This window comes from Vigna unguiculata, chromosome 10 (genome assembly GCF_004118075.2).
Source record: "Vigna unguiculata cultivar IT97K-499-35 chromosome 10, ASM411807v1, whole genome shotgun sequence".
Classification (NCBI taxonomy): Eukaryota; Viridiplantae; Streptophyta; class Magnoliopsida; order Fabales; family Fabaceae; genus Vigna; species Vigna unguiculata.
The window spans coordinates 38,772,677-38,786,892 of record NC_040288.1 but is presented as its reverse complement, the minus strand read 5'-3'; the positions used below and the strand labels follow the sequence as shown (position 1 = coordinate 38,786,892).

Sequence of the window (14,216 nt, the reverse complement as noted above, 5' to 3'; positions counted from 1 at the left end):
GTGACTGACTTGTACAAAAATAATTAGTTATCTTTCTTAAAATCTTATTACGATAAATTTGACTACATTTTTTTGTATTATATAGTTAATATTTTTTTATGTGATCATCATTCAAAACTTACTTTTTCTATAAAGAACTAAATTTTCTGTTTTTGTTTTTTTAAATCTCAGCCAACTGAAAATTGATAAATTATTGGATGAATCCATGACTTTATTTGCACTTATATTTTAATAAAATAAACAGATTTCGATTTTTTCAAGTGTTCATTTAAGATACTTATCTCAAAGAAATATTTTTCTTTTACTTTTTTTAATTAGTAATTTGTATTTAATTTTTAAATACGTGATCTTTTAAAAAATTGATAAATTATAACCTATAAAAAAAAGAATTAATTGACTTAGAATGTGTTTGAAACAATTTGATAAAATTAATTTTATTTTATATGAAAAAATTAATTTTATTGATGAAAAAGTTAAAAGAAAATATTTTTCTTTGATGTAAATTTTTTATGTATGTTTAATTTTATAAATTAATTTTGAATGTTTTTAAATAATTTATTAACATGAAATTTAAGAATTGATTTTGGACGATTCCAAAATAAAATGATACTAGTAAAACTGACTTTTTTTTCTCTAATAAAATATAATTTATTTTCATCACCCGCGTGCAGCATGCTTTGTTTGAACGTGCGCTTTGTTTCCCTAACAACCTAACCCTAAGATCACACCTTGATTACTTTTTCCACTTCTCAATAAAATATAATATTATGTTTCTCATGTGGAACTCGAGGTCCGACAAAAAGGTCATTTTTTTTAAATCGAAACAACTATTCAATACAAATAATCATTTTAGATATTTTTACACTTTGATAATTCTTTCTTGTTAATATTTATACAAACTTGTCACTTTTGTCATTCATAAAAGAAATTGTAAAATTTAGTAAATAAATTACAATAAAGAGATAAGACTCACACAATGCTTGGTTTTAAACAAGGAAAAGGAAAAAAAAAAAGGAGAAAGAATAGAAATGAAAATTCTTTCTTTTTTGTCAATGAAAATAAAATAATAGCATTTTTAAAATAAAAAGTAAGTTAAAATTAAGTAGTTATACAATTATAAAACTATATATATAAGGGAAAAAAAGTAGCTTTGGAAAATTATAGTTTTATTTTTTAATTATTTTCTCATGAGTAAGGAAAAAATGAAAACATGTGAAACTCAATAAAAATATACATTTTGTTATTTGTTTACTATCAAAATAAATGTACTTTCTTCTGTTTGTTTATTTACACCGATCAATAATTTCATACTTTTGAAAATAGTGTGAGCTGGAAAAGATAAAAGTTGGTGAATTCCTGTACAGTTTTCCATTACAATTTTTTTTTAAATGCTTTATAAAATGGTAAGGAATAACGACAAAATTGACGAAATCGATTCCTTACACACAGATTTATAACTCCAGAAATAAAAATCAGAAGAAAATAAAAGGCGTCATTGTCACTGTAGAACTTTGTCACATCACATGTGATTATAGATAGGACATGTGTTAGTTTTACACCCATAACCTTATCCATCCAAATCACTATGGTATCTTGGTCATAAAAAGAAGGAAATAGAAGTATCAATTTAATTTATAATCAATGATGAAACCTTAATTCACTCTTCTTTTTTCTTATTAATTCAATAATACTTTGTATAGATGGCAGATGGATTTGTGAGAGTAAAAAATTAAATTAAGGAAAAAGAAAAGAGGGGGTAAAGTAGGTTATTTTGATTAAAGAAAAAATAATAAAAATTGTAAAAAAATAAAAGAAAAGAAAGTATGTGAATAATTTAATTCAAATGATAAGAAAATTGTTTTAATAAATAAAATTATCTCTTGATTGTGATTGTTGTTATTATTATTATTATTATTACAATTAATAATATTGTTTATTATTATTAAAATATATATTTTATATCGTTATTATTATTTTATTATTTTTAAATATTTTTACTAATATTTGATTTATAGCATGAGTATATAGAATATTTTAAAGTGAAATGATCTCCAAATTACATTAATTATAAAATGATTATTACTTAATTTGTATTATCTGTAACTCAACAAAAAAGTTAGGATCCAATACAACTTGTGTGACTAGGCCAATCCAACCTTTTTGGGTTTGGATTGTCATGTATTGGTCTAAACTTGGTTAATTTTGTCTGAGCTTGAATTAGCATGGAATGATTTAAACTTGACTCCACATTGGTTTAATGTGACTACTATTTGACTCAATCTGACAACTTAAACTTATGTGGACCTGAATCGACTTGACCAAAGGTAGGTTCCACTCAACTTAACCAAAGGTGAGTTCGACTCAACTCAATCCAGCTTAGGCCAAGTCGACTTGATCAGATGTGGGCCCAACTAGACCGACTCAACTCAATCTGACGTGGTTCAAGTGGGTTCTATTCAACTCGATCTAAAGCATGTATAATTCATCTCGACCTGAAGTTTGTCCAACTTGACTCAATTCACTGACTCAACTCGACCTATTTTAGGCTCGACCTGACTCGATAAAACATGAGCCTGACTCGATTTATTTAACATGAGTTCGATTCAACTTAGCACAATATGGATTCTATTAAACTTTGGTAAACCTAGACACGACCTGACTTGGGTCCAACTTGAATGATCTATTTGACTTAGATCTGACCCAATATTGTTTATGGTTGGGTTGGCTCTGACCCATAAGATTTTCGTTTTCATTTTGGTCCTGGAAATTTTTTTACCTCAACCTATGTGAGTCTAAACCAAATCATATGGATTAGACCAAATTAATAAGTCTAATCATAGATCGTACGGTTAAAAACTTAAAATAAATTTAAATTATTATAAGACATAAATGAGTAACTAAATTAAATTATTATATTTTTATTATAAAAGGTGTCTTAATTCAATTTTCCACTCATAGTACATTAGTTTATGGTTTATATTCACAGAACAAATCTCTTTACATTTCTGGTTTCAGATATTTAAGAGGGGTATAGAATAGAAACTGTATATATTTATAAGGCTAAGATTACACTATGCATTTAAATAAAAAATAAAACTCAAAACATATAAAATAATTAAACATGTTTACTTTAGAAGATACAAGTAGTTTAAGAAGAGATTAAGTTTGAGAAAAACATAAGCTAAATTGAGAAAAAATAAATTTCATAACATTTAATAAATAAATCTGGATTTAAAACATCTTGGCACAATAATTATGAATAAAAGAAATTGTCTTAGGAATCTAAAAATATCAACGATTATTGAATCTTTTAATAAGATATACGGGGAAGATTCAATATTAATGAATCAATTTATATAAGAGATTATGACACTAGTTAGTTCTAATCCAAAAAATTTTATATTTTGTTTAATTTATTTTTTATATTTTATTTAATTTTGTCATTTATAATGAACGTGAAATTAACTCACACTTAAATGTGAATATTTTTTATATTTGTGAGTGTCTTTCTCTTAAATGTGAATATTTTCTACAATTTATATGTCTTTCGATAAGACGAATCATCGATTTTTTCATACTTTTATTGAATCTTTTGATATAATAAATTGACAAAATTCAATACCTACAATCATGAATCAATTTATATAGAGATTATAATATTTCCTCGAACCTTAAAATAATAAATTTGTAAGTATTTTTCTTTACTTTGACTTTCATACTTAATGTAAAACTCAAAATCATAATTAGATATTTAGGAATAATTCATATCATTTTATTTTTCTTTATTCAAGATTCTTCCTTCTCTCTCAATTTTCTCTTAAGTTTTTGTTAATTGGTACTTATTTTCATTAGTTACCTTAAGAAAAGATATCAAGCTTATAGTGTAAAGTGAAATATTATTTGTATTATAAAATACATAAAAATAAATTTTATATCTCTGTATTTAGTATAAAATCAAATAATTTTATTAATATAAACTAATTATTACTTGTTTGAATCATATATTTATTGTGTTACAAGTCCTGGTTGAATAATACTATTTTTTGTAAGAGTTTATAATGCTTTCATCATGCATGTACTTAAAATACTAATTTTGTGCTGAAAAGTCATACCATTTTCATCCTTAGTATGTATCCATGTGCAATAATTGAATGTTGCACTCATGTGCATAAATTTCTTCATTAGTTTTTGTCGACTCTTTTTCTTTTGTGTGTGATTATATATGTCGACCTTAGTCATGTGTAATGTAATTAATTCATTAGAAAAATAAATAACATTATATTTTAATTTTTTTCATAATTATATTTAATTTACAATCTGATCCGTTGAACCAGTGGAATTCGTCGACATTATCAGTGTATTTGCAGATGCTGTTTTAGAAAACAAAGTTACTAACTAAAAAAATAATTTTATCTAATTTTTATAATTTTAATTTAATAGATGCATAACGGAAAATGTTAGTTGATTTATGAACGGAATTCATTTAAAACGTGACCTATGTATGTAGAACTTTAAACAGATTGATCTAGTTTATTTATTCATCCTTAATCTTGAGAAAGAGACCAAAACACTTTCCATGTTCTAAAATTTAAGTTTTTAATTGACATAGAAAAAAAATTGATTGAAAAAAAAAATGTATCACTAAATTTTTTTATTCTAGATAATCCAAAATGCATTTTATCAAACTTGATTGGGTTATTTCTTTTTCTTTTTTCATTGCTGATCCAAATTCTTTGCCAATTCTATGATTTTAATTTGTTGTGACATAAAATAAAATGAAAAAAACAAGTTCAATTATATTAAATATAGTTAAATATGTTTTTGTTCTTCTAACGATAAAAATTGAAATTTTGAATCAATTTAGTCTCCATTTATAGAAATTATTAAATTTAGTCATTTTAATCAAATTTTGTTAAATTTGTTTGACGTTTCATATGCATCTCTCAATTAACACTGAAGCAAGAATGTATTAAATCGTGTAGACAACTCAAATGCTATAATAAAATATGTATGAAAAGTCAAATAAACTTAACAAAAGTTAGTTAAAAAAATTAAATTTATCCATTTATGAAGTTGAAAGATTAAATTTGACCAATGTTTGAAACATAAACTAATTATGAATTAAAAATCAAGGGATAAAAACATATTTAACCCTATTAAATAAATTTAAATTTAACTTTTCATTACTTTAGTGTGTTTTAAATAAATGAATGATATATACTATTAAATAAAGATAAATTAAAATTATTGTATTTGGAAGAACTTTTATTTTTTCTATTAGAAGTTAAAAAAAAAAATTCCTTCTACATTATAAGAATTATAATATCATATCTTAATTTATTTTTTATGAATTTTATTGTACTATATTATTTTAAAGAGTTTATTGTAATTTTTTGTTTTAACACAATATTATTAAAAAGTATTTACTTTAATAATTTTTTTATAATTCTTTTCGGAAAAGAGTTTCTTATAAAATAAAAAATGACATTTTATTTTTATTTTTCGAACACGGTTAGTTATAATTAATTATTAATAATTTCTACCACAATTTAAGTAGATATAAATTATTTAAGCAAAACTAACAATTTTAATTGGTTTGCAATGCAAAACTTTTATACCGCCCCGCATACTATTAAACTTTTGCTCTTTTAAAACAAATATTAAATTGTTTTTTATAGTTTTATAAAGATGAAACTTATAACATGTACAAATATTCTTATCAAATAATAAAATGCTTACTGAAAAATAGTTAATCAACTTGTTAATCATACTTTTCCTTGGTTGCGTTATTTAATTTATATGAAACTTTTAAGTGAACTAATAGTCATCCATTTCAAATAATCTATCATTTAAAGTGAGTATGCAATTACAATAATATTAGTTGTATTAATTAATTATATAAGAAATTTATCTTTTTAACTAAAATGAAATTTTAAACTATTTCAAAGAAAACAAAAAGCGACGCTGAAAATTTATACTTGATTGAAATTTTATAACGTTTTCAAAATTATGAAAATATACACAATTTTTTCAAGAAAATTAATTTCTATTCCCTTTGAAATCAGTGTGACTTGCTTGTAACATCTTTTGACTTTATTATTTTTCTTTTTTGTTTATTTGATATTTTAGTTTCTATATTTATTATTTCTTTACTAGTGTTTATGGGCTATTGGGTATCTTTAATTAAGCGCAAAACTTAGTAAAATGTAGTCTCATCAACCCTGGGACACTTTCTTTCTGCACTTCTATAAGTTTCTTCCTGCACTTCCATATAAGAAACATTCCATTATGTCCTTTTTATATTGTTAAATCTGAAAATAAAAAATGACTTTTTAAATTATAAAATTGAAAATTATTTTATATGGGAATGCAACAACATATCTAATGATGATAAAGTAGATTCTTAGACATATACACACCAATTAATTAGCCAATGTTTAGATAGTAAACTAAATCATACAAAAAGCATCATTATCAGCACTGAAATAACTGAGCATAGGCAAAATTGTAGATGATGTTCATGGGTTATGGTCATAGAGAGATTGTGGTTCCATATGATTATATAACATTAGTCTTATATATAATGTCTTTGACACCATTTTAATTCCAAAACGTTAAAGGCAAAGGTGTTATGTGTCTTTATTCTTATATAGTTGGTTATATAACATTAGTCTTACACATATAAGACATCTGACACCACTTTAACCCAAAATCTTAAAGTAACGGTGTTATGAATTTTTATTCTTATATACTGTTTAAATTTTTCTGTTATATTCGATGTGAAACTTTTGACTCACTTGTACTATTTCCAACAGACGAAGATTGCAATTTTTCAAAACATATTTGTTTGTACTCCTGCATGAATGTTAAGTGCAGTCGTGAAAAAACATTAATCTTATTCTCATAACAGTAGGGTAGAAAAAATGTCTTATTAAATGGAAAACCACATAACATTCCCATGCAGAACTTAAGCATAAACAACACAATTATGCAGAGACAAGGAAGCATAATTATTCGGCATTAAACAGAAATTAAACAACACATGAACACCCCTTAAATAGAGATGCTGTTGGGAATTCCTCTGAAAGTGAGACCTTCATCTTCACAAGTAGGAAGAAGCAGAGTGTAAGGCATCTGAACTGGTCCATTACGGTTTCTAAGACTTGAATCTTTGTTCCTCTCCATGATTTTATCTTCAATCACCTTCAGCTTTTGTCCAAACTTTTTAAAAGCTTGAAGTGCTTTTATGTCATCAGTCCAATTTGGATTGTCCCTCTGTCCAAGATAGACCTCATCAGAAGCATGCCTTGACAATATCTCTATCACTGAAAGGTCCACAAGGGCCTCAACCTTCCCTGTAACTGTTCTCAAATAAGCCTTTTGATAATTGCTGCTCAACTCATCATAATCTTTGGTTCCTGGTTCAGGCAGCAATCTTCTGGTTATAGTTGGACGGTTCAGGATGAATCCTCCATAAGGGTACTGTCCAAAATTCACAGCTGCATGAAGAGCTGAAGCAATCCATATAATAATGGAGCAAGTGTGAATCAAATCTTGAGGAGTGTTCAACTTTGGCCACCATGCCTTATCTTTCAAGTCACCATGACCTTTCTCAACAGCTTCCTTCCACCAAGCTTGGAGTTCAGTGTCTTTCTTAACTGCATCGTTTGTGGGATAGTACAAGGAGACATACTCTTTAACCCAAGTTTGGATAGTGTCCCATATTTCTAGTCCATCAACAGCATAAGGGTAGTCCTCTATCACAAGACGAAGGCCATGAGGAGCAGAAGGATCTTCAGTAGCCAATCCTCTGAATCAAGGATGAATAATACAAAGGACTAGGTATCAAACAAGTGAAAATTTTAACTTGAAAACTTTATAGCAAATTATTGATCTTTATGTGTGTAAACATTACCTCTTGATAAGATCGGCTGGAAGGGCTTGATCAGTGAAAACCCAGTTCTTGTAAACTGCTGAAGACATCTCCACAGCAAATTCGCCAGGCAAAAATGATCGCTCAATAACGCCACCTGCGTTGATGAGTGATTGTCTTGCAAGTCCATTGATGTTCATAGTGTCACGATAATGAGGCAACAAGAGTTTATAAATAGGGTGGAGCACACTCAAATGTCTGTTTGTTGCTATCACAAATGGCTCCATCACAGCATGAGTATTCAACCTGAGATCATGAACAAATAAAAAATCACTTCACAGATTCAGAATAGATAAGTTTGTCTGTGATGAAAGTGGTAGAATAGAATTTTCAATACCAATGGCTCATGAGTTGATGGTAGCAGGAGTCATTTACAACAACATAAGCCTTTGCAAGTAGCCAGATTGTGTTTTCAGCACCTTGTTCTGCAGGCAAGATGACTCTACTATTGGCACCATTTCCCCCAGGATTTGGCAAACTTAATTCAATGGCCAGTGGCTTCAATGTGCCGTCATCTTTCAAGAAAAGTATAGTTCTTGTGGCATAACACTTTGCAGTGGGAAGGTCATTGATCCTTTCTAAATATGGTATGAATGCATCGTGATGATCTAATATGAACAATCTGTTACCCTTCAGTGCCTGTTGCACAAACATAATCATAATCATTTAGTGTCACGATTAATATGGTATTGATGTGTCATTTTGTTATGATATTGGTATCACTTACCTGTTCCACAGTGAGTCCACCAAGGTTGATCTCCAAGTGTTCTTTAGTTATTGTACTAGTTTGATCACCATACCTTGTAACATCCAAGTTGCTTTTTGGAGGGAACTCCTACCATTTGTTAATAACATCAACAATGATTCAATGAATATATAATCCAAGACACACACACACACACCAAATTTGTTCTTAGTTACTAAAAAACAAAGCACTGCTTACTTGAAGGCGTTGAATTAGGCATGGATTTACACCAGCCAACATCTCTCTTCCAAATTCTTCATCAGTCATCCATGCAGACTTACTCACTGCTCCAAATCGTTAACACAGAAACATTGAACACAACAGAGAAAAAAATGTGAAGTATTAATTATAATGGACTCAGAATTGATTTTACTTGAGTAATCTAATAAGCCTATAGACAATACCTCTGATGACATGAGGTGGTGGAAACTTGAGAACTTGTTCACCATCTGTGCGGAAGATTTCCTTAAGCACTGGTATGGGGCTAATTTTGCTGATTACATCTGTGGGGAGATAAACTCCACCTTCAAAGAGTCCACGCACGTCTTCAAATGTATCAAACTCATTGTTGAAACCGAATGCTTTTTGAAATGTAGGTAGCACGTTTTGAGTTAAGGCCTTTATTGAATATGTAAGGAAATCTGATGACTTCAAATGACCAAAGTTTTCATCTCTTGGAATGTAGGTGTCATTGGTTGGTATCTCACAGTTACGATCTATTGAAAGTTAAACAACACTGAAATTAGTGCAGAACCATCAAGAACACCGATCAGACTCATCATCACACTTTCAAAACAAAATGAGTTTCTATGTCATAATGCATAATAACATCTCTATGTTACCAAAAACATATGAAACATTTGGATTATGCAGTAACAAGAATCTCATTGCATGTGTTGGAAACTGGAATTGATTACTTAAAATAGAAAATACAATCCTAACCTGTCCTTGTTGATTTTCTACCAGTTCTTCCCCTGCGAGGGTATGGAAAATCGCTAGACCCTCCAAGAACAGGACGAGCTAGACTCTTGTTCTTGTCTGGGTTGCCCAAATCATTGTAAACATCATAGTCATAGATTCTGTCATATTCCTTGCGCTCCCCTTTTCCATCTCCTCTAAGATTTTCCAACTCTTCTTTTCTGTACTTTACCAGTGAAGTTGGAGTTTCATTTGGAAGATATGTCTGAAACACATTCAACGATTTTTTTTTTTTCATTAACCCCAAAAGAAAAATGAGCTAGCTGAATTACGTGAAAGTCAAGGGAAAATTCTGAATTTCACACATTACTTGTTTTGGCAGGTAGAAAGTTATTACCTTGTTAACAAAGAAAATGCGATCCCTTTTGTAACATTTAGCATTGTAAACCCATGAGTTGCAAACAAAGTGAATGGTTCCATGATTTGGAATGTCTTCAAGAGTGAGACTGACAAGAAAAAACTCAGATTGCATAAAATTTTTGATGTAAAATGCTCCTGGAATTCCAAAACTCTCATCCCATTCAAAATAAACATTGAATGCATCTTGTCTATCTCCCAAGTTTGGTAACGAAGGAAGATGCTTCTCCAAAAAGGTTCGTTTTCCGATCTTTCCATTTCCAAGCCCTGCAAGAAGAATACAGATAAAGAACACTCAAAATTCAGTTTGTGATCACTAGTTTTTCATTTTACGCACTCATATTTGTTGGTATTAACTTTCTTTTAGTTGGTAATTTCAAAACTGAGTATTAACTATACTGCATATTTTACTTATCTGAGAAAAAATAAAAAATAAACATATAGCTTTTGAAGGTGTACTTTCAGTGAATTTTAATAGTTATGCACTTTGCAGTAGTTTAGTGGTTGTGTTAGGTTCCATAGTATTTACTGTTTATATTAACAATAATTAAATAATTATTGATTATACAGTATTCAAATTTGGTAGTTGTGCATAGCTGAAATTGGTTGTGCAATACATAATTATTTTTAGAGTTAAAAGCCAAATTTGCATAATATTGATTTTGTCTTATTCGTATTCTATTCTGTATAGTTTTACAATATTTGGATAGTTTGATTTGGCTTGATAATAAAATAAATCAATGATATATAATATAATTATTTAAGAAGGCTCCAATAAAAAACTGAATCATTTAACTTAATCCAGATAGTAATTACACCGTAAAGTTAATATATTTGGATCAGGTAACTCTTTTACTTAAAATCAATCTGTGAAGTGGATGCTCTTACACTCTACACTAATATTTATATTAACATTAATATAAAGTGTTAATATATATATTAAATATTTTATGCTATTATATAACATATAATTAACCTAAATTTACTTTAATATTTACTTAAAGAGATTTTGTTCTTTTAATTTATTTTGCAATACAATTAAAATGAATTGACTTGACTTATCTTTTTACATTAATATAATCAAAGTGTTTATATATTTTACTAAATAGTATTATAAACATAGTACTTAAAAATTCAGGTATCAATTTACACAATTGTACAAACAAATAAACTAAACATCTAAGTTATTGTAGTATTTTAAAAAGTCAAATTATCAACTTGCGTAACCAAAAATAATAAATAATTATAACAAAAAAATTTATTTGAAAAATGATAGAAAACTAATAAAAAATTGTTAGTGGATTACTAATTATACTTCATTAAATATCTATGTTAAGTAAATTGGGTTCAATCGATCCATATTTAAGAAAATAATAATTTTTTTCGACCCAACTCAATACAAACTTGTAATAAACTGAGTTAATTCTGACATTCAAATTCATTTTAATATTTCTACTATTATAATTTAATAACATCTTTTCAAGCTAATTTGTTATAAAAAGCTATGCACAAACAAATGCTTTTAAAATAATATATATATATATATATATATATATATATATATATATAAACTGAAATTATAACTAATGTCATAGAAGTTGTATCATTTAACTTCTTCAAAAGCTAAATTATTGGATTTTGTTTTTTATTTAAAGAAAAGTTGAGTTTATTTGATGATGGAAAAGAATTATGTTAAGTGTTTTGCATGTGATATGTTGAAAGAAGTAGAAAGATATATATATATATATATATATATATATATATATATATATATATATATATATATATAGACAGATAGAGAGAAAGAAACCATCAGTTTTGGTTGCACTGATCAACTGAATGGCAATGTTACGGCTGAAGATGGCAGTGGCACCATCAACTATTCCTCCAACTATGTCGGTGGCAGCACCAAAGATACCTCCGGCAGCACCAGCTATTCCACCTCTCGTACTTGACACAAATTCATTGAAATCAAACACATTCTTCGTCATCAACACCACAGTGCCCTTTATCTTGTGACCCCTGTTCAATATCCCAAACATTTTTACTGGCTATCTTCTCGAACTCAACACACAACTCTTCTCAAACACAAAACAAGTTGCTTGCTTATGCCTCATGGCTTGTGCAGAGGAAGCTATTTATAGCCAAACGTATTCTCGAATTTCGGGTGTAGATCTCATTTTATAAGTTAATTTTGTGGAGTTGTATTAGGATTAAATTTTACTTTCTGACATGTATCAAAATCATAGTTAAAAGAAAAAGTTTATCTTAACGAAATTTCTATTTTCTGGACATATAGTTTCATTCACTATCTTGGATTGCTATCAGACTATTTGTTAATATTTAATCTCACGTAAGAGATGTATATACTTTAACATAAATAAAATATATTAAAAATTTTACATGGATTAAAAATAAAATAATTTTAGTATATAAATAAATATAACCTAACCTAGCAGTCCAATTTTATGAAATTGAGTTAGATTTAAAGTCCATTGATCTACCAAGTCAATGCTACTTTACATATATATTCATGGAGGGAAACACAAAAGTGTACTCTGCATTTATGAGTATATGGAGTAAAAGCAAATGGAAACACACCAAAATTTATTAGTTAATTAATCTCCCTGACATGTGCAGTGTTCCAAGTCAATGCTATTTCACATATTAATTAACGATTCTACTAGTTAATTAATCTTCAATTAATATATAGTTTATATGAAGACAAAAATTACAGAAAAAGAAAGTGATTATTATATTTATCTCCCTAACATGTGCAGTTTTCTAAGTCAATGCTACTTCACCTATATATTCATGGAGGAACAAAGGGTAGATCACAAACGTGTACACTGCATTTATGAATACGGATTCAAAGCAAATGGAAACACACCAAAATCATATGAAAGGTAGATAAATATAATAATCACTTTCTTTTTCTGTATTTTTATCGTCATATAGCCTAATAATTCAAGATTAATTAACTAATAGAACCGTTATAATTATTTTAAAGGTACTAATTTTTACTCACTTTATATATAAAGAAAAAACATTTATATGGATAATATATATAACGAGTTTTTACACTATAATTTATTTCATGCAGTAACTTTATTGACTTTTCCATTATATACCTTAAAATTCATATTTGTTATTATTTCTTATTATAAACTATTCATTTCTATCAGACCTTTTTTATATTCTTAATGTAGGGATTTCAAATCATACATAAAACATACATACAGAACAAGAAATAATGTATTGAAAAACTTAGGTGAGAGGAAGAGAATTAAGTAATAAAATTATATCCAAACTTAAGTTACTTTAAATAGTTATAACATTTATATATATAAGACTTCAAATCAGAGGGCCAGATATTCAGTAAATATTTTAGGAGTGCCAAAATAAATATACATAACTTTTGGAGATACTACATACATAAAACATACTAAAATTAAAATAAACTATTTTTTTACATATTAATTTATATATATTAAAAAAATGGGGAAGGGAGGAACATTAAAAAGTTCGACCACTACTTCAAACATTAAATATCATATAGGGTCTTAACTCTCATTTAAGTTATTTTAGGAGTAATTATGTCAGAATTATCAATCTTAACTATTATATTAAAATGGAAAGCTAATACTATTAAAATCTAAATTAAAGACGATAAAAATTATATAAAATCATTACAAGAAATTAATGTTTAGTGTTGGCCAAAAGCCAAAACTAATTAGTTGATAATGTAGGATTTGTATAACAAATCCGGTAGATTCTAAAGTTATTGACGCTAAGTTGATTTTTGAAGGTCGATGTAATAATATGGGTTAAATCAATGTTAATTTATTATTAATTTTAAATTCATTTTTAATTAAATTAATTTAATGTAGACCAAGTTGACATTAATGATTTGTTTTATTTTAAAATTCATTTAATTTACTGTCGTCTTAATTAATACTAAATAAGTTATTTTTAATATTATTTTAATTTATATCAATTTATCTTATAATAATTTAAAAACTAAAGTTTCTTATACAATGCATCTATCTTCAACAAAAATAAAAGAAAAAAAAAATTGTAATGGATGAGTATAGATAAAAGAGATAAGTGTGGGTAAAGGAAATGGACATGAAAAAGTGAGTGTATATGAAGAAGATGAGTATAAAAGTAGATGATGAATGTGGCTTAAGATGATGAATTTGA

At 27.3% G+C, this 14,216-nt stretch overlaps 1 protein-coding gene across 1 annotated transcript; it reads right to left on the bottom strand.

Moving 5' to 3' along the window:
- Positions 1–6,889: 6,889 nt before the first annotated feature.
- LOC114166341 (linoleate 9S-lipoxygenase 1) lies at positions 6,890–12,142 on the bottom strand. The gene is made up of 9 exons (XM_028051055.1): positions 11,824–12,142; positions 9,994–10,280; positions 9,621–9,861; positions 9,083–9,394; positions 8,877–8,962; positions 8,661–8,768; positions 8,271–8,572; positions 7,916–8,179; positions 6,890–7,810 (listed from the first exon to the last, which is right to left on the bottom strand). The coding sequence occupies exons 1-9, from the start codon at positions 12,053–12,055 to the stop codon at positions 7,054–7,056; spliced, it is 2,589 nt and encodes an 862-aa protein (XP_027906856.1). The 5' UTR covers positions 12,056–12,142; the 3' UTR covers positions 6,890–7,053.
- Positions 12,143–14,216: the final 2,074 nt, after the last annotated feature.